Genomic DNA, 19,437 nt, shown 5'->3' on the forward strand with positions numbered 1-19,437 from the left:
CTGGAGGTTGGTGTAGACCTGGAGGAGGTTGATGGAGGCCCTGGAGGAGGTTTGGAGGAGGCCTGGAGGAGGTTGGTGGAGACCTGGAGGAGGTTGGGTGGAGACCTGGAGGAGGTTGGTGGAGACCTGGAGGAGGTTGGAGGAGGCCTGGAGGAGGTTTGGTGCAGACCTGGAGAGGTTGGTGGAGGCCAAAGCCTCTCCCTGGAGCAGCCCCCAGGCTGGGGGAGGCCGAGGGGGCAGGGGGGGAGGTGACCCCTGGGAGGGTTTCTTGCCCTGGGGCCAGAAGCTGAAAGCCTTTGGGTGGTGCCTGGGGAGGAGGAAGAGGAAGAGCAGCAGGGGAGGCAGCGCAGGGGAGGGCCCCAGAGCCTCCCCCTGGGCAGGCAGAGGGGGCAGGAGCCCCGGGGGTGGGGGTCCTGGAGCCTTCAGCTGCTGCCAACAGCCCTGGGGGAGGCAGCAGAGCAGCCCCAGAGCCTCTGGCTGGCCCCTGGGGGCTGGGGGGCAGCAGGCTGGGGGGGCAGCAGGGGGCAGGAGCTGAGCAGTCTCTGAGCTGCAGGCCTGGGGGGGCAGGGCAGGGAGCTGAGGCCTGGCCCTGGCCCCCCCTGGGGCCTCCTCACTCCGAGAAGGAAGGGAAGATGTTGAGCTCTGGGAACTCCTCCTGGCTGTAGCTGGGGCCTTGCTCTCCCAGCATGGTCAGCATGTCCTGGGGGGGGGACAGACAGAGAGGGAGAGGGTCAGCACCCCCCTGAGCACCCCCAGAGCACAGCCCCCCAGCTCCTCCTGCCCCTGGGGAGGGAGGGAGGCAGAGGGGAGGGGCGAGGAGGGGCCTGGCAGTGCCCCCAGAGCCTCCCCAGCATGGATCTGGGAGCAGCTGCTGGAGGCTGGGAGGGTGCTGGGGCCAGGCTGGAGCCAGGGCTGAGCTCCAGGGGGGGGAGGATGAAGGAGGCCAAGGGCTGGGGAGGGGAGAGGGAGAGGGAGAGGGAGAGGAGAGGAGAGGAGAGGAGAGGAGAGGGAGAGGAGAGTGGAGAGGAGAGGGAGAGGAGAGGGAGAGGAGAGGGAGAGGAGAGGGAGAGGAGAGGGAGAGAGAGAGGAGAGGAGAGGGAGAGGGAGAGGAGAGGGAGAGGAGAGGGAGAGGAGAGGGAGAGGAGAGGGAGAGGAGAGGGAGAGGAGAGGAGAGGGAGAGGAGAGGGAGAGGAGAGGGAGAGGAGAGGGAGAGAGAGGAGAGGGAGAGGAGAGGAGAGGAGAGGGAGAGGAAGAGGAGAGGAGAGGGAGAGGAGAGGGAGAGGGAGAGGAGAGGAGAGGAGAGGAGAGGAGAGGAGAGGAGAGGAGAGGAGAGGAGAGGATAGAGAGGAGAGGAGAGGAGAGGAGAGGAGAGGAGAGGAGAGGAGAGGAGAGGAGAGGAGAGGAGAGTAGAGGAGAGGAGAGGAGAGGAGAGGAGGAGAGGAGAGGAGAGGAGAGGAGAGGAGAGGAGAGGAGAGGAGAGGAGAGGAGAGGAGAGGAGAGGAGGGGAGAGGAGGGGAGAGGAGGGGAGAGGAGGGGAGAGGAGGGGGAGAGGAGGGGAGAGGGAGGGGAGAGGGAGGGGAGAGGGAGGGGAGAGGGAGAGGAGAGGGAGAGGGAGAGGGAGAGGGAGAGGGAGAGGAGGTTGAGTCCTCTCCTGGGCCACTGCTCCTGCAGCTCCTGGGGCTGCCCCAAAGCAGGAGGCAGAGCAGCACTCAGCACCACTGCAGCACTCCCAGAGGGTCAGATCCTGCCCCTGGGCAGGCTCCAGGCTGGGGGCAGGGGCTGGGAGCTGCCCTGGGCGGGGGGGAAGGAGCTGGGGGGGGGTTGGTTGGCAGCAGCTGGAGCTGAGCCCAGGGGGTGCCCAGGGGGTGCCCAGGGGGTGGGCAGCAGCAGCCTTGCTGAGCTGCTTGCAGAGCTGAGCTGCTGCCTGTGGCCCGGGGCAGCCCCCCCGGGGGGGGGTGAGAGGAGCTGAAGCTTACTGAGAAGACCTCAGGCTGGCCGGGGGGAGGCTGCTGGAGGTGCTGCTGCTGCTGCTGCTGCTGCTGCTGCTTGCTGCTGCTGCTGTTGCTGCTGCTGCTGCTGCTGCTGCTGCTCGGCGCCGCCGTGGTGCTGCCCCGGCCCCGGCCACGGCCACAGCCCAACCCCCTCCGCCCCCCGCGGCACAAAGGCTGCCGGCGCCGCCGGAGACTCCGCCGCTGCACGGCCGCCGCGGGGGGGAAGGGCAGGGGGCGGGCAGGGGGGGACAAGGGGGACAGGGGACAGGGGCAGGGGGGGATGGGGGGGACAGGGAGTCCGGGGCAAGGAAGGGGACATAGAGTGGGACAGGGGGAGATGGGGAATGTGGACAAGGGGGACAGGGCAGGGGGGGATGGGGGACAGGGGGATGGGGGACAGGGCAGGAGGGACAGGGCAGGGGGGGACAGGGGCAGGAGGGATGGGGGGGTGGGGAGGACAGGGCAGGGCGGATTGGGGACAGGAGGGACAGGGCAGAGGGGATGGGGGGCAGGGAGGATGAGGGGCAGGGCAGGGGGGATAGGGCAGGGGGGATGGGGGACAGGGGGCAGGGCAGGGGGGGATAGGGAGTGGGGCAAGGAGTGGGGGTGGGGGGACAGGGAGTGGGAGCAAGGAGGGGACAGGGAATAGGGACAAGGGGGGACAGGGAGTGGGGGGTCAAGGGGGACAGGGAGTGGGGGTGGGGAGACAGGAAGTGGGGCAGGGGGGACAGGGAGTGGGAGCAAGGAGGGGGAGAGGGAATAGGGACAAGGGGGACAGGGAGTGGGGGTCAGGAGGGGGACAGGGAGTGGGGGGCAAGGGGGGACAGGGAGTGGGGGCAAGTGGGACAGGGGACAGGGCAGGGTGCAAAGGGGACGGAGTGTGGGGGACATAGGGGGACAGGGAGTGGGGCAAGGAGGGGAGAGGGAGTAGGGACAATGGGGGACAGGGAGTGGGGGTCAAGGGGGACAGGGCAGGGGACAAAGGGAACAGGGGAGTGGGGGTCAAGGAGGGGACAAGGGGGGACAGGGAGTGGGGACAGGGGGATGAGGAGTGGGGACAAGGGGACAGGGCAGGGTGCAAAGGGGACAGAGTGGGGGACATAGGGGGACAGGGAGTGGGGGCAGGGAGGGGAGAGGGAGTAGGGACAAGGGGGACAGGGAAGTGAGGGTCAGGAGGGGACAGGGAGTGGGGGCAAGGGGGGGAACAAGGAGTGGGGGTCAGGGGGGTACAGGGAGTGGGTGCAAAGGGGGGGGACAGGGAGTGGGAGGCAAGGAGGGGACACAGGGAAGAGTGTCGGGGGGGGGACAGAGGGAAGAGGGTCAGGGGGGGACACAGGGAAGAGGGTCGGGGGGGACACAGAAGACCATTAGAGAAGGCCTGGGCAGGGCTCTGGCAGCCTCTCAGGGGCTGCTGTGGGGCTGGCAGCTGTCAGGGGGGGCAGCCAAGTGCCACAGGCTGGGAGCTCTGGGGCAGGACACAGGCTGAGGGGAGGGGGGGGGTCCCAGGGGGGGCTCTGAGCCTCCCTGCTTGAAGTGGTTCCCAGCTCATGGTGCTGGGAGGGGGCTCAGAGGGGCTTTGCCCTCTGGGGGGTGTGGGGGGCACTGCCAGCAGGCACAGGATGGGGGGCTGGGGTCCCACCAGGGCTCTGTGATGCTCCCAGGGGATGCTGTGTGTGTGTCCCCCCCCCCCAAAACCTCCCCCCCAAGCTCCCCCCCAGCACCCCCCAGGCACTCACTGAAGCCAGGGCCACGGTTGGCCAGGGGGGGGTAGGCTGCCCCCGTGGGGGGGAGGCTGTGGAGCCAGGAGCTGCCAGGGGGCTGAAGGAGGAGGAGGAGCCCTGGAAGGGACCCAGGCTGAAGGAAGGAGGCCGAGGCTTGACTGGCTGGGCTGGAACCTGCTGGGGGGGAGAGAGGGAGGGGAGAGGGAGGGGGAGAGGGAGGGGAGAGGGAAGGGAGAGGGAAGGGAGAGGGAAAGGGAGAGGGAAGGGAGAGGGAAGGGAGAGGGAAGGGAGAGGGAAGGGAGAGGGAAGGGAGAGGGAAGGGAGAGGGAAGGGAGAGGGAAGGGAGAGGGAAGGGAGAGGGAAGGGAGAGGGAAGGGAGAGGAAAGGGAGAGGAAAGGGAGAGGGAAGGGAGAGGAAAGGGAGAGGAAAGGGAGAGGAAAGGGAGAGGAAAGGGAGAGGAAAGGGAGAGGAAAGGGAGAGGAAAGGGAGAGGAAAGGGAGAGGAAAGGGAGAGGAAAGGGAGAGGAAAGGGAGAGGAAAGGGAGAGGAAAGGGAGAGGAAAGGGAGAGGAAAGGGAGAGGAAAGGGAGAGGAAAGGGAGAGGAAAGGGAGAGGAAAGGGAGAGGAAAGGGAGAGGAAAGGGAGAGGAAAGGGAGAGGAAAGAGGGAGGAAAGAGGGAGGAAAGAGGGAGGAAAGAGGGAGGAAAGAGGGAGGAAAGAGGGAGGAAAGAGGGAGGAGAGAGGGAGGGGAGAGGGAGGGAGAGAGGAGGGGAGAGGGAGGGAGGGAGAGGGACGGGGAGAGGAGAGGGAGAGGAGAGGGAGAGGAGAGGGAGAGGAGAGGGAGAGGAGAGGGAGAGGAGAGAGAGAGGAGAGAGAGAGAGAGAGGAGAGAGGAGGAGAGAGGGAGGAGAGAGGGAGGAGAGAGGGAGGAGAGAGGGGAGGAGAGGGGGAGGGAGAGGGGGAGGAGAGGGGGAGGAGAGGGGGAGGAGAGGGGGAGGAGAGGGGGAGGAGAGGGGGAGGAGAGGGGGAGGAGAGGGGGAGGAGAGGGGGAGGAGAGGGGGAGGAGGAGGGGGAGGAGAGGGGGAGGAGAGGGGGAGGAGAGGGGGAGGAGAGGGGGAGGAGAGGGGGAGGAGAGGGGGAGGAGAGGGGGAGGAGAGGGGGAGGAGAGGGAAAGGAGAGGGAAAGGAGAGGGAAAGGAGAGGGAAAGGAGAGGGAAAGGAGAGGGAAAGGAGAGGGAAAGGAGAGGGAAAGGAGAGGGAAAGGAGGGAAGGAGAGGAAAGGAGAGGGAAAGGAGAGGGAAAGGAGAGGGAAAGGAGAGGGAAAGGAGAGGGAAAGGAGAGGAAAGAGAGAGGGAAAGGGAGAGGAAGAGGAGGTTGAGTCCTCTCCAGGGGCCACTGCTCCTGCAGCTCCTGGGCTGCCCCAAAGCAGGAGGCAGAGCAGCACTCAGCACCACTGCAGCACTCCCAGAGGGTCAGATCCTGCCCTGGGCAGGCTCCAGGCTGGGGGCAGGGGCTGGGAGCTGGGGAAGGGGCTGGGGGAGAGGGCTGGGGAGGAGCAGCTGCAGGAGAGGAGGCCTGAGGGAGACCTCCTGGCTCTCTGCAGCTCCTGAGAGGAGGTTGCAGCCAGGGGGGGGGTTGGGCAGGGCCAGGAGCAGAGGAGATGACCTCAGGCTGCCCCCAGGGGAGGTTCAGCTTGGCCTTGGCTCCCAGGAGAGCTTCCTGTGGCCTTCCAGGAGCTGCAGGGGGCTGCAGGAAAGCTGGGGAGGGACTTTGGAGGGTGTCAGGGAGGGAGAGGACTGGGGGGGATGGATCCAGCAGGGAGAATGGATCCAGCAGAGGGAATGGATCCAAGGGGGGGCTGCAGCCAGGGGGGAGCTGGGCAGGGCCAGGAGCAGAGGAGATGACCTCAGGCTGCCCCCAGGGGAGGTTCAGCTTGGCCCTGAGGAGCAGTTTTGTGCCCTGCAGGAGTGCTCAGGGCCTGGCCCAGGCTGCCCAGGGGCAGGGTGGTGGAGTCCCCAGCCCTGGGGGGGCTGCTGTGGGGCAGAGGCTCAGGGCCCTGGGGGCCAGGCTCTGGAGCTCAGCCTGGGGCTGGGCTGCTGCTCGGCCTCCGCTCCGAGCCACCCCCCCGGGGGCCGGGTTGGGGCTGCTGGGAAGGGCTCTGCAGGGCTGGGGGGGAGGGGCAGGGGGGGTGTGGGGGAGGGCTGTGCCTACCTGTGGGGTGAAGCTGGCTCGGGGGGCAGGGGCCCAGGCGCTGCCCTGCGCCGGGCTGGGCTGCCGCGAGAGCTGCGCCAGGAGGCGACCTGCAGCCGAGGGCTGCTGCTGCTGCTGCTGCTGTTGCTGCTGCTGCTGCTGCTGCTGCTGCAGGAGGCTCACACCCTGCACCATGCTGCTGCCCCTGCAACACACCCCAGCCACTCACCCAGGCAGCCCCCAGCGGCACCCACAGCCAGCAGGGCAAGGGCCGAGGGCAGGCGAGGAGGAGCAGGAGGAGGAGGAGGAGGAGGGGGAGGGGAAGGAGGAAGAGGAGGGGGAGGGGGAGGGGGAGGGAGAGGAGGGGAAGGAGGAGGAGAGGAGGAGGGGAAGGAGGAGGAGAGGAGGAGAGGAGGAGGAGGAGGAGGAGGGGGGAAGAGGAGGAGGAGGAGGAGGGGAGAAGGAGGAGGAGGGGGAGAGGAGGGGAAAGAGGAGGAGAGGAGAAGGAGGAGGAGGGGGAGGAGGAAGAGGAGGGGGAGGAGGAGGAGGAGAAGGAGGAGGGGGAGAAGGAGGAGGAGGAGAAGGAGGAGGGGGGAGAAGGAGGAGGGGGAGAAGGAGGAGGGGGAGAAGGAGGAGGGGGGAGAAGGAGGAGGGGGAGAAGGAGGAGGGGAGAAGGAGGAGGGGGAGAAGGAGGAGGGGGAGAAGGAGGAGGGGGAGAAGGAGGAGGGGGGAGAAGGAGGAGGGGGAGAAGGAGAAGGGGAGAAGGAGGAGGAGGGAGAGGAGGGGAAAGAGGAGGAGAGGAGGAGGAGGGGGAGGAGGAAGAGGAGGGGGAGGAGGAGGAGGAGGAGGAGGGGGAAGGGGGGGAGGAGGAGGAGGAGGAGGGGGAGGAGGAAGAGGAGGGGGAGGAGGGGAAGGAGGAGGAGGAGGAGGGGGAGGGGGAGGGAGGAGGGAGAGGAGGAGGAAGCCTGGAGGGGAGGAAGTGCCAGACCCTGCCCTGCCCTGTGCACAGCTCTGCAGTGCCAGACCCTGCCCTGCCCTGGGCACAGCTCTGCCCTGCCCTGCCCTGCCCAGCCCTGGGCACAGCTGGCAGCAGCTGCTTGGGCTCAGGGGGAAAGGATCTGCTGCCCAGCTCAGCTCCTGGGCTGCAGGTGAAGCAAGAAGGGCAACAGAGGTGGGGAAGGAGCTGAGCCCAGGGGGTGCCCAGGGGGGCAAGGAGGGCAGCAGCAGCCTGGGCTGGAGCAGCAATGGTGCTGGCAGCAGGAGCAGGGCAGGGCTGGGGCCCCTGGGCTGGGCACTGGGGAGGCCACAGCTGCAAGCCTGGGCTCAGGGTTGGGCTCCTCAGGGCCAGGAGGACTTGGAGGGCTGGAGCAGGGCCAGGGGAGGGCAAGAGAGCTGGGGAAGGGGGCTGGGGAGAGGGCTGGGGAGGAGCAGCTGCAGGAGAGGAGGCTGAGGGAGACCTCCTGGCTCTCTGCAGCTCCTGAGAGGAGGCTGCAGCCAGGGGGGGGGTTGGGCAGGGCCAGGAGCAGAGGAGATGACCTCAGGCTGCCCCCAGGGGGAGGTTCAGCTTGGCCCTGAGGAGCAATTTCTGCCCCTTGAGGCTTGCCCAGGGCAGTGCTGGAGCCTCCAGCCCTGGAGCTGTGGTGCTGAGGGCCACGGGGGGGTGGTGCTGGGGCAGTGCTGGGGCAGGGCTTGGGCTCTGTGACCTCCACAGGACTCTCCCAGCCCAAGCCAGTCCCTGATTCCCCATCCAAGAGGCAGAGCTCTCCCCAGGACAGCCCAGGGGGGCAGAGGCAGCAGCTGGGGAGGTGAGGATGAGGAGTGGCAGAGCAGAGGAAGGGCTGTGCCAGCTCTGGGGCCTCAGAGCTCTTCCAGCTGTGAGCTGCAGCAGCTGGCAGGGCAGCAGCAGGCAGGGAGGAGGAAGAGGCAGGGAGGAGGAGGAGGAGACAGGGAGGAGAAGGAGGCAGGGAGGAGGAGGAGGCAGGGAGAGAGAGACCCAAGGGTGGAGGAGGCCCAGGGAGGAGGAAGAGGCAGGGAGGAGGAAGAGGCAGGGAGGAGGAAGAGGCAGGGAGGAGGAAGAGGCAGGGAGGAGGAAGAGGCAGGGGGGAGGAAGAGGCAGGGAGGAGGAAGAGGCAGGGAGAGGAAGACCCAAGGGAGGAGGAAGAGGCAGGGAGGAGGAAGAGGCAGGGAGAGGAAGACCCAAGGGAGGAGGAGGCAGGGAGGAGGAAGAGGCAGGGAGGAGGAAGAGGCAGGGAGGAGGAAGAGGCAGGGAGAGGAAGACCCAAGGGAGGAGGAAGAGGCAGGGAGGAGGAAGAGGCAGGGAGGAGGAAGAGGCAAGGAGAGAGAGACCCAAGGGTGGAGGAGGCCCAGGGAGGAGGAAGCCCAGGGAGGAGAGCCAAGGAGGAGGAGGAAGCAGGGTGGAGGAAGAGGCAGGGAGAAGAAGACCCAAGAGAGGAGGAGGCAGGGAGGAGGAGGAGAGCCAGGGAGGAGGAGAGGCAGGGAGGAGGAGAGGCAGGGAGGAGGAGACCCAAGGGAGGAGGAGGCAGGGAAGAGGAAGAGAGCCAGGGAGGAGGAGGAAGCAGGGAGGAGGAGGAGGAAGCAGGGAGGAGGAGGAGGAAGCAGGGAGGAGGAGGAGGCAGGGAGGAGGAGGAAGCAGGGAGGAGGAAGAGGCAGGGAGAAGGAAGAGGCAGGGGGGAGGAAGAGACCCAAGGAGGAGGAGACCCAGGAAGGAGACCCAGGGAGGAGGAGGAGGAGGAGGAGGCAGCTGAGGGCAGCCCAGGGCAGCCTCACCTGAAGGCCTCAGCAGGTCGAGCTGGGGGGAAGCTGCTCCCTGGTGTGAAGAGAGGCTGGGGGGGAGGCAGAGAGCTGCCAGGGAGAGCCTTGCTCTGCTCTGTGGAGAGAGAAGGGGCACGGGGGGGGACACTGAGCCCCCAGCCCCCAGCCCCAACCCCCAGCTCCCAACCCCCAACCCCCAGCTCCAGCTCCCAGCTCCAGCCCCCAACCCCCAGCCCCCAGCTCCAACCCCCAGCCCCCAGCTCCCAACCACCAGCTCAAGCCCCCAGCCCCCAACCCCCAGCCCCCAGCTCCAGCCCCCAGCCCCAACCCCCAACCCCCAGCTCCAGCCCCCAGCTCCAGCCCCCAGCCCCCAGACCCCCAACCCCCAGCTCCAACCCCCAGCTCCAACCCCCAACCCTCAACCCCCAGCCCCCAGCTCCAAACCCCAGCTCCAGCCCCCAGCCCCAGCCCCCAGCTCCAACCCCAGCCCCCAGCCCCCAACCCCCAACCCCCAGCCCCCAGCCCTCAACCCCCAGCCCCCCAGCTGAGCCCCCAGCCCCCAGCTCCAACCCCCAGACCCCAACCCCCAACCCCCAACCCCCAACCCCCAGCCCCCAGCTCCAACCCCCAACCCCCAGCCCCCAGCTCCAGCCCCCAACCCCCAACCCCCAGCTCCAACTCCCAGCCCCCAACCCCCAGCTCCAGCCCCCAGCCCCAACCCCTAGCTCCAACTCCCAGCCCCCAGCCCCCAGCTCCAGCCCTCAACCCCCAGCCCCCAGCTCCAGCCCCCAGCCCCCAACCCCCAACCCCCAGCCCCCAGCCCTCAGCTCCAGCCCCCAGCTCCAGCCCCAGCCCCCAGCCCCCAGCTCCAGCCCCCAGCCCCCAACCCCCAGCTCCATCCCCCAACCCCCAGCCCCCAGCTCCAACCCCCAGCCCCCTGAGGAGCCCAGAGCTGGCCACAGGACTCCAGGAGTGGCCTCAGCAGTGCTGAGCACAGGGCAGGATGAGCTCCCTGCTCCTGCTGGCCACACTCTGCCTGCTGCAGGCCAGGCTGCCCTTGGCCTCCTTGGCCCCCTGGGCACACTGCTGCCTCCTGTTCAGCCTACTCTCCCCCACCACCCCCAGCTCCCTCTCTGCCTGGCTGCTCTCAGCCACTCTGCCCCCAGCCTGTGGCACTGCCTGGGGTTGCTGTGGCCAAGGGGCAGCCCCTGGCACTGGGATGTGTTCAACCTCCTGCCCTTGGGCACTGCCCCTCTGCCCAGCTGCTCAAGGTCCCTCTGCATCCACTCTGGGCTGCAGGGGGCTGAGGTGGGGGCCGAGGAGGGCCCCAGCCCTGCTCCCCACCTGTGCTGATGCCACTGTAGAGCTCACTGAAGCGAGGGTCCCGCTCCTGGCTGAAGAGACCTTCAGCCTTCTCCAGGGGCTTGCTGTGCTCTGGGCCTGCAGCAGCCACAGGAACCTGGCAGCAGGGATGGGAGGGAAGCAGTCAGGGCCTGGGGCACAGAGGAGGAGGCCAGGAGGGAGAGCAGCACCAGGAGGTTCTCTCCTCCACCTCCACTCTGCCCTGCTGGAGGAGCCGGGGCCGGCCCCAGGCTCCCCCAGCTCGGGAGGGAAGGGCTGGAGAGAGCCCAGCAGAGGCTGGGAGGAGGCTGAAGGCCTTGGAACAGCTCCTGGGCAAAGGCTGAGAGCCCCAGGGCTGAGAGCCTGGAGGAGAGCAGCCCCAGGGCTGAGAGCCCCAGGGCTGAGAGCCTGGAGGAGAGCAGGCCCAGAGCTGAGAGCCTACAGGAGACAGCCCCAGGGCTGAGAGCCCCAGAGCTGAAAGCCTGGAGGAGAGCAGCCCCAGAGCTGAGAGTCCCAGGGCTGAGAGCCTGGAGGAGAGCAGCCCCAGAGCCGAGAGTCCCAGGGCTGAGAGCCTGGAGGAGAGCAGCCCCAGAGCTGAGAGTCCCAGGGCTGAGAGCCTGGAGGAGAGCAGCCCCAGGGCTGAGAGCCCCAGAGGTGAGAGTCCCAGGGCTGAGAGCCCCAGAGCTGAGAGCCCCAGAGCTGAGAGCCCCAGAGCTGAGAGTCCCAGGGCTGAGAGCCTGGAGGAGAGCAGCCCCAGGGCTGAGAGCCCCAGAGCTGAGAGCCTGGAGGAGAGCAGCCCCAGAGCTGAGAGCCTCAGAGCTGAGAGCCTGGAGGAGAGCAGCCCCAGAGCTGAGAGCCTGGAGGAGAGCAGCCCCAGAGCTGAGAGCCCCAGAGCTGAGAGCCTGGAGGAGAGCAGCCCCAGAGCTGAGAGCCCCAGAGCTGAGAGCCTGGAGGAGAGCAGCCCCAGGGCTGAGAGCCCCAGAGCTGAGAGCCTGGAGGAGAGCAGCCCCAGAGCTGAGAGCCCCAGAGCTGAGAGCCTGGAGGAGAGCAGCCCCAGGGCTGAGAGCCCCAGAGCTGAGAGCCTGGAGGAGAGCAGCCCCAGAGCTGAGAGCCTGGAGGAGAGCAGCCCCAGAGCTGAGAGCCTGGAGGAGAGCAGCCCCAGAGCTGAGAGCCTGAAGGAGAGCAGCCCCAGAGCTGAGAGCCCCAGAGCTGAGAGCCTGGAGGAGAGCAGCCCCAGAGCTGAGAGCCCCAGAGCTGAGAGCCTGGAGGAGAGCAGCCCCAGAGCTGAGAGCCTGGAGGAGAGCAGCCCCAGAGCTGAGAGCCCCAGAGCTGAAAGCCTGGAGGAGAGCAGCCCCAGGGCTGAGAGCCCCAGAGCTGAGAGCCCCAGAGCTGAAAGCCTGGAGGAGAGCAGCCCCAGAGCTGAGAGCCCCAGAGCTGAGAGCCTGGAGGAGAGCAGCCCCAGAGCTGAGAGCCCCAGAGCTGAGAGCCTGGAGGAGAGCAGCCCCAGAGCTGAGAGCCTGGAGGAGAGCAGCCCCAGAGCTGAGAGCCCCAGAGCTGAAAGCCTGGAGGAGAGCAGCCCCAGGGCTGAGAGCCCCAGAGCTGAGAGCCTGGAGGAGAGCAGCCCCAGAGCTGAGAGCCCCAGAGCTGAGAGCCTGGAGGAGAGCAGCCCCAGGGCTGAGAGCCTCAGAGCTGAGAGCCTGGAGGAGAGCAGCCCCAGAGCTGAGAGCCTGGAGGAGAGCAGCCCCAGAGCTGAGAGCCCCAGAGCTGAGAGCCTGGAGGAGAGCAGCCCCAGAGCTGAGAGCCCCAGAGCTGAGAGCCTGGAGGAGAGCAGCCCCAGAGCTGAGAGCCTGGAGGAGAGCAGCCCCAGAGCTGAGAGCCCCAGAGCTGAGAGCCTGGAGGAGAGCAGCCCCAGGGCTGAGAGCCCCAGAGCTGAGAGCCTGGAGGAGAGCAGCCCCAGGGCTGAGAGCCCCAGAGCTGAGAGCCTGGAGGAGAGCAGCCCCAGAGCTGAGAGCCTGAAGGAGAGCAGCCCCAGAGCTGAGAGCCTGAAGGAGAGCAGCCCCAGAGCTGAGAGCCCCAGAGCTGAGAGCCTGGAGGAGAGCAGCCCCAGAGCTGAGAGCCCCAGAGCTGAGAGCCTGGAGGAGAGCAGCCCCAGAGCTGAGAGCCTGAAGGAGAGCAGCCCCAGAGCTGAGAGCCCCAGAGCTGAGAGCCTGGAGGAGAGCAGCCCCAGGGCTGAGAGCCCCAGAGCTGAGAGCCTGGAGGAGAGCAGCCCCAGAGCTGAGAGCCTGGAGGAGAGCAGCCCCAGAGCTGAGAGCCCCAGGGCTGAGAGCCTGAAGGAGAGCAGCCCCAGAGCTGAGAGCCCCAGAGCTGAGAGCCTGGAGGAGAGCAGCCCCAGAGCTGAGAGCCCCAGAGCTGAGAGCCTGGAGGAGAGCAGCCCCAGAGCTGAGAGCCCCAGAGCTGAGAGCCTGGAGGAGAGCAGCCCCAGAGCTGAGAGCCTGGAGGAGAGCAGCCCCAGAGCTGAGAGCCCCAGAGCTGAAAGCCTGGAGGAGAGCAGCCCCAGAGCTGAGAGCCCCAGAGCTGAGAGCCTGGAGGAGAGCAGCCCCAGAGCTGAGAGCCTGGAGGAGAGCAGCCCCAGAGCTGAGAGCCCCAGAGCTGAAAGCCTGGAGGAGAGCAGCCCCAGAGCTGAGAGCCCCAGAGCTGAGAGCCCCAGAGCTGAAAGCCTGGAGGAGAGCAGCCCCAGAGCTGAGAGCCCCAGAGCTGAGAGCCCCAGAGCTGAAAGCCTGGAGGAGAGCAGCCCCAGAGCTGAGAGCCCCAGAGCTGAGAGCCCCAGAGCTGAAAGCCTGGAGGAGAGCAGCCCCAGAGCTGAGAGCCCCAGAGCTGAAAGCCTGGAGGAGAGCAGCCCCAGAGCTGAGAGTCCCAGGGCTGAGAGCCTGGAGGAGAGCAGCCCCAGAGCTGAGAGCCCCAGAGCTGAAAGCCTGGAGGAGAGCAGCCCCAGAGCTGAGAGCCCCAGAGCTGAAAGCCTGGAGGAGAGCAGCCCCAGGGCTGAGAGCCCCAGAGCTGAGAGCCTGGAGGAGAGCAGCCCCAGAGCTGAGAGCCCCAGAGCTGAGAGCCCCAGAGCTGAAAGCCTGGAGGAGAGCAGCCCCAGAGCTGAGAGCCCCAGAGCTGAGAGCCCCAGAGCTGAGAGCCTGGAGGAGAGCAGCCCCAGAGCTGAGAGCCCCAGAGCTGAGGAGAGCCCCAGAGCTGAGAGCAGCCCCAGAGCAATGCCTGCAGGCAGCTGAGGGCTGGGGGGCAAGGAGCAGGAGCCAGGCTCTGCCTTGGGGGGTCCTGTGCCAGGCCAGGGGGCACCAACTGCAGCCCAGGAGCTGCCAACCTCAATGGGAGGAGAAAGCTCTTTGGGGAGAGGCTGCTGGAGGCCTGCAGAGGCTGCCAGAGAGGTTGTGGAGCCTCCTGCTCTGGGGGCTTCCAAGCCCCACCTGGAGGTGGCCCTGGGTGACCCTGCTCTGGGTGCCCCTACCCTGGGTGCCCCTGCCCTGGGTGCCCTGCCCTGGGTGCCCCTGCCCTGGGTGTCCCTACCCTGGGTGCCCCTACCCTGGGTGCCCCTACCCTGGGTGCCAGCTCCAACCCCCTGGAAGGGACCCCAGGGCTCAGCCAACTCCAACCCCCTGGAAGGGAGCTCAAGGCTCAGCCAACTCCAACCCCCTGGAAGGGAGCTCAGGGCTCAGCCAGCTCCAAGCCCCCCTGGAAGGGACCCCAGGGCTCAGCCAGCTCCAAGCCCCCTGCCATGGGCAGGGACAGCTCAGCCCAGGGCAGGTTGCTCACAGCCACCTCCAGCCTGGCCTTGAGCACCTCCAGGGCTGAGGCTGAGGCTTCCATCCCCTCCCTGGGCAGCCTGGGCCAGGCTCTCAGCCCCCTCCTGGGGCAGAACTTTTCCCTCAGGCCTACTCTAAGCCTCCCCTCCCCCAGCTTGGATCCAGGAGTCCCCAAGGAGCCCCCCCAGGAGCCCCCCAGATGCTTTTTACCTGTGAGTGGTCATAGCCAGCCAGGCTCTCTCTCCCTGGCACCACCTCCAGCTCTGGCTGCTGTGGGGGCTGCTGCTGCTGCTGCTGCCTGCAAGAGAGAAGCTCTGTCAGGGGAGAAGGAGAGCTGCTGAAAGCCTGCAGCCAGGAGCAGAGGTCCTCTGTGCCCACACCACCAGGGCTCCACCAGCCCCCAGGAGTTCTGCTGGCTGCCAGGAGGGAGGCCTGGGGAGGAGGAAGGTTGGCAGCAGAGGAGGGCAGAGCCAGCAGGAGAGGCAGGGCAAAGGCTCAGCTGAGCACCTCCTGACCTTGGGGGCAGCTGGGCTGTGCCCATCTCCAGGGGCAGGCTCAGGCTCTGCCCCAGCTGGGGCCTCTGCAGGGAGCTGGAGAGGGCAGGCCTGGACTCCTGGCTCGAGTTCCTTCAAAGCAAGCAAGAGAAAGAACACAACAGAGAGAGATCCACCTGGGGAGCAAGGGGCTGGGGGCAGGCTGAGCCTGGCCTGGGGCAAGCTGAGCCTGGCCTGGCCAGGAGGAAGAGCTCTGCCCCTGATCAACGAAAGGATCCTTCCCCACAGCCTCTCTCTGTGCCCTGCCAAAGCTCCTGGAGGGAAGGATCCTTCCCCACAGCCTCTCTCTGTGCTCTGCTACAGCTCCTGGAGGGAAGGATCCTTCCCCACTGCCTCTCTCTGTGCTCGGCTACAGCTCCTGGAGGGAAGGATCCTTCCCCACTGCCTCTCTCTGTGCCCTGCTAAAGCTTCTGGAGGGAAGGATCCTTCCCCACTGCCTTCTCTCTGCTCCTCCCTCCTGGATCTGAACCTCCTGGGGATGAACCTCCTGGGGATGAACCTCCTGGGGGATGAAGCTCCTGGGGGATGAAGCTCCTGGGGATGAACCTCCTGAGGGATGAACCTCCTGGGGGATGAACATCCTGGGACTGAACCTCCTGGGGGATGAACCTCCTGGAGCTGAACCTCCTGGGGGATGAACCCCCTGGGGGATGAACCTCCTGGGGCTGAACCTCCTGGGGGATGAACCTCCTGGGGGATGAACCTCCTGGGGGATGAACCTCCTGGGGGATGAACCCCCTGGGGGATGAACCTCCTGGGGGATGAACCTCCTGGGGGATGAACCCCCTGGAGCTGAACCTCCTGGGGGATAAACCTCCTGGGGGATGAACCTCCTGGGGGATGAACCTCCTGGGGGATGAACCCCCTGGGGGATGAACCTCCTGGGGCTGAACCTCCTGGGGGATGAACCTCCTGGGGCTCAACCTCCTGGAGCTGAACCTCCTGGAGATGAACCTCCTGGAGATGAACCTCCTGGAGATGAACCTCCTGGGGGATGAATCTCCTGGGGATAAACCTCCTGGGGGATGAACCTCCTGGGGATGAACCTCCTGGGGGATGAACCTCCTGGGGATGAACCTCCTGGGGGATGAACCTCCTGGGGGATGAAACTCCTGGGGGATGAAACTCCTGGGGGATGAAACTCCAGGAGCTGAACCTCCTGGGGATTGAACCTCCTGAAGCTGAACCTCCTGGGGGATGAACCTCCTGGAGCTGAACTTCATGGGGATGAACCTCCTGGGGGATGAACCTCCTGGGGCTGAACCTCCTGGGGATTGAACCTCCTGGGGGATGAACCTCCTGGGGGATGAACCTTCTGGGGGATGAACCTCCTGGGGGATGAACCCCCTGGGGGATGAACCTCCTGGGGCTGAACCTCCTGGGGCTGAACCTCCTGGGGGATGAACCTCCTGGGGCTGAACCTCCTGGAGCTGAACCTCCTGGGGGATGAACCTCCTGGGACTGAACCTCCTGGGGGATGAACCTCTTGGAGCTGAACCTCCTGCAGCTGAACCTCCTGGAGCTGAACCTACTGGGGATGAACCTCCTGGGGATGAAATCATGGGGGATGAAGCTCCTGGGGATGAACCTCCAGGGTCTGAACCTCCTGGAGCTGAACCTCCTGGGGGATGAACCTCCTGGAGATGAACCTCCTGGGGATGAACCTCCAGGGGATGAACCTCCTGGGGATTGAACCTCCTGGGGGATGAACCTCCTGGGGGATGAACCTCCTGGGGGATGAACCTCCTGGGGATTGAACCTCCTGGGGATGAAACTCCTGGGGGATGAACCTCCTGGGGGATGAACCTCCTGGGGATGAACCTCCTGGAGCTGAACCTCTTGGAGCTGAACCTCCTGGGGATGAACCTCCTGGGGATGAACCTCCTGGGGGATGAACCTCCTGGGGATGAACCTCCTGGGGGATGAACCTCCTGGGGATGAACCTCCTGGGGATGAACCTCCTGGGGGATGAACCTCCTAGGGATGAACCTCCTGGAGCTGAACCTCCTGGGGTATGAACCTCCTGGGGATAAACCTCCTGGGGGATGAACCTCCTGGAGCTGAACCTCCTGGGGGCTGAACCTCCTGGGGGCTGAACCTCCTGGGGATGAACCTCCTGGGGGATGAACCTCCTGGGGGATGAACCTCCTGGGGGTGAACCTCCTGGGGGATGAACCTCCTGGGGGATGAACCTCCTGGGGATTGAACCTCCTGGGGGATGAACCCCCTGGGGGCTGAACCCCCTGGGGGCTGAACCTCCTGGGGGCTGAACCTCCTGGGGGCTGAACCTCCTGGAGCTGAACCACCTGGGGATGAACCTCCTGGGGGCTGAACCTCCTGGAGCTGAACCTCCTGGGGATGAACCTCCTGGGGGATGAACCTCCTGGGGGGATGAACCTCCTGGAGCTGAACCTCCTGGGGGATGAACCTCCTGGGCATGAACCTCCTGGGGGATGAAGCTTCTGGGGGATGAACCACCTGGGGACTGAACCTCTTGGGGCTGGACCAGCAGCAGTTTGAAGTGTGAAGGCCAAGAAGAGATTGGATGTGGCACTTGGTGACAGGGTTGAGCTGATGTCATGGTCCTAGGCTGGAGTAAGGACCTCAGAGGTCTTTCCCAGCCTCAATGACTTTGTGGCTCTGTGATTCCAGTGCCTGCCACAGCCCTGGGGGCAGAGCTGGGCCTGAGCCTGGCCAGGGGCAGAGGCCTGGCACCGTGGTGTCCCTGGGCTGGGTGAGCTGGCAGGGGGCTGGGGGAGGTTGGCAAGGCCATGCCCAGGACACCAAGCTGTGTGGTGCAGCAGACAGGCTGGAGGGAAGGGATCCAGCCAGAGGGATCCTGGCAGGCTGGAGGGAAGGGATCCAGCCAGAGGGAGCTGGGCAGGCTGGAGGGAAGGGATCCAGCCAGGGGGAGCTGGGCAGGCTGGGGGGGAAGGGATCCAGCCAGAGGGAGCTGGGCAGGCTGGGGGGAAGGGATCCAGCCAGGGGGAGCTGGGCAGGCTGGGGGGAAGGGATCCAGCCAGGGGGAGCTGGGCAGGCTGCAGAGCTGAGCACAAGCCAACCTCCTGAGGTTCAACAAGACCAAGGGCAGGGTCCTGCAGCTGGGGGGAGGCAATCCCAGGCACAGATCCAGGCTTGGGACAGTGATTGGCTGGAAAGCAGCCCTGAGGAGAGAGCCTTGGGGGTGCTGGGGGAGGAGAAGCTCACCAGGAGCTCTCAGTCTGCACTTGCAGCCCAGAAAGCCAACCAGAGCCTGGGCTGCAGCAGCAGAAGTGTGGCCAGCAGGGCAAGGGAGGTGATTCTCCCCCTCTGCTCAGCTCTGGGGAGACCCCACCTGGAGTTCTGCCTCCAGCTCTGGAGCCCCTATTGCAAGAGGGATCTGGAGGGGCTGGAAGGTGTCCAGAGCAGGGCCAGGAGGATGAGCAGAGGGCTGAAGCTGCTCTGCTGTGAGGACAGACTGAAGGAGTTGGGGCTGTTCAGTCTGGAGAAGAGAAGGCTCTGAGGTGACCTCACTGTGGATCTGCAGGGGGCTCCAGGAAGGCTGGGGAGGGACTTTGGATGGTTTCAGGGAGGGATAGGACTGGGGGGGAAGGGAATGAAGCTGGAGGTGGGGAGATTCAGGCTGGAGGTGAGAAGGAAGAGTGGTGAAGGCCTGGAATGGGTTGCCCAGGGAGGGGGTTGAGGCCCCAGCCCTGCTCAAGCCCAGGCTGGGTGAGGCTCTGGGCAGCCTGCTCCAGCACTGGGGGTCCCTGCCTGGGGCAGGGGGGCTGGAACAGGATGATCCTTGTGGTCCCTTCCAACCCTGACTGATTCTATGCTGTGAGGACAGCCTAAGGGAGCTGGGGCTGTTCAACCTGAGGAGGAGAAGGCTCTGAGGTGACCTCACTGTGGCCTTCCAGGCTCTGCAGGAGGCTCCAAGGAGGCTGGGGAGGGACTTAGGATGGTTTCAGGGAGGGATAGGACTGGGGGGGAAGGGAATGAAGCTGGAGGTGGGGAGACTCAGGCTGGAGATGAGGAAGGAGAGGAATGGGTTGCCCAGGGAGGGGGTTGAGGCCCCAGCCCTGCTCAAGCCCAGGCTGGGTGAGGCTCTGGGCAGCCTGCTCCGGCGCTGGGGATCCCTGCCTTGGGGCAGGGGCTGCTGCCCCTGGCTGCTCCTCCTGCTCCCTTCCAAGGCCTGGCTGAGCCTGTGACCTACTTGACATTGGTGTTGGTGCAGATGATGTACTCAATCTCATCAGAGTAGGGGTTCTGGAAGGTGAAGGAGCTGGTCCTCATCCAGAGCCACTCGCGGCTCTTGGCGCGGAAGCGGAACATCACCGACAGGACCTGGCCCTTCAGCTTCACCACCTGCAAGCAGGGGCAGTGCCCTCAGCAGCAGGCCCTGGCAGGCCAGCCCAAGCCAGGCCTGCTGCTTCAACCCCCCCCAGTGCCCCAACCCCCGAGGCAAAGCCCCCCCCGATGGCCCCTGGCAAGCCCCCACCCCAGGCTCTGTCCCCCCGGGGCCGGCCGCAGCTGCCTGCCGCCGCCGCTGCTGCTGCTGCTGCTGCTTCTCCCTGAGGGCTGGAATGAGATGGGAGAGGAGGAGGAGGAGGTGGGGGGATAGGGGGAAGGCAGCAAGGCCTCCCCCCCCTCCAGCTCTCTGCCCTGGTGAGATGTCATGAGGAAGCCTGCAGGAGGATGAAGCACATGCTGTTGGGCCGCTGGATCCGAGCGGGCTGGACGAATGGAGACATGGAGCCGCTGAGGAGGGGGTGGGGGGCGGTCTGGATCGGTGTGCTGGACTCATGGAAGCCCCAGGGGCAGCCTTACCTGCCCTGCCACCGAGTCCAAGGCCCTCAGCTATAAGAGGAAGGAGAACAGGGCAAGCAAACCACCTCCAGCTCCACTTCTGGGCCCTAGAGACGAACCAGGGTGTCAGCCGCAGCAGCCTGGCGCTGCCCAAGGCACTTTGGGGCCAGGGCCCTGGCACTGGAAGGCAACTGCAGAGGCAGCAGCCAGAGGAGGGAGGGCAGAGGTAGGCATCAGCAGCTGCTGGCTCAGGGTAGAGTTAGTTAGACCTCAGCAGCT

General features: G+C 66.4%; 1 protein-coding gene across 1 annotated transcript; it reads right to left on the reverse strand.

The window, feature by feature from the left end:
- Positions 1-602: 602 nt before the first annotated feature.
- Positions 603-19,209, reverse strand: LOC137461635 (aryl hydrocarbon receptor nuclear translocator-like; the record flags this gene model as incomplete). The annotated part of the gene is made up of 10 exons (XM_068171317.1): positions 603-700; positions 1,977-2,192; positions 3,728-3,886; positions 5,919-6,102; positions 8,685-8,784; positions 10,014-10,128; positions 14,027-14,114; positions 14,332-14,442; positions 18,566-18,717; positions 19,180-19,209. Coding segments are annotated over 10 exons (1,245 nt in total), but the record flags the coding sequence as incomplete, so codon positions are not given.
- Positions 19,210-19,437: the final 228 nt, after the last annotated feature.

The sequence above is a fragment of the Melanerpes formicivorus genome, unplaced genomic scaffold, assembly GCF_026170545.1.
Source record: "Melanerpes formicivorus ecotype bairdi unplaced genomic scaffold, bMelFor1.0.p_v2 SCAF_2751, whole genome shotgun sequence".
NCBI lineage: Eukaryota > Metazoa > Chordata > Aves > Piciformes > Picidae > Melanerpes > Melanerpes formicivorus.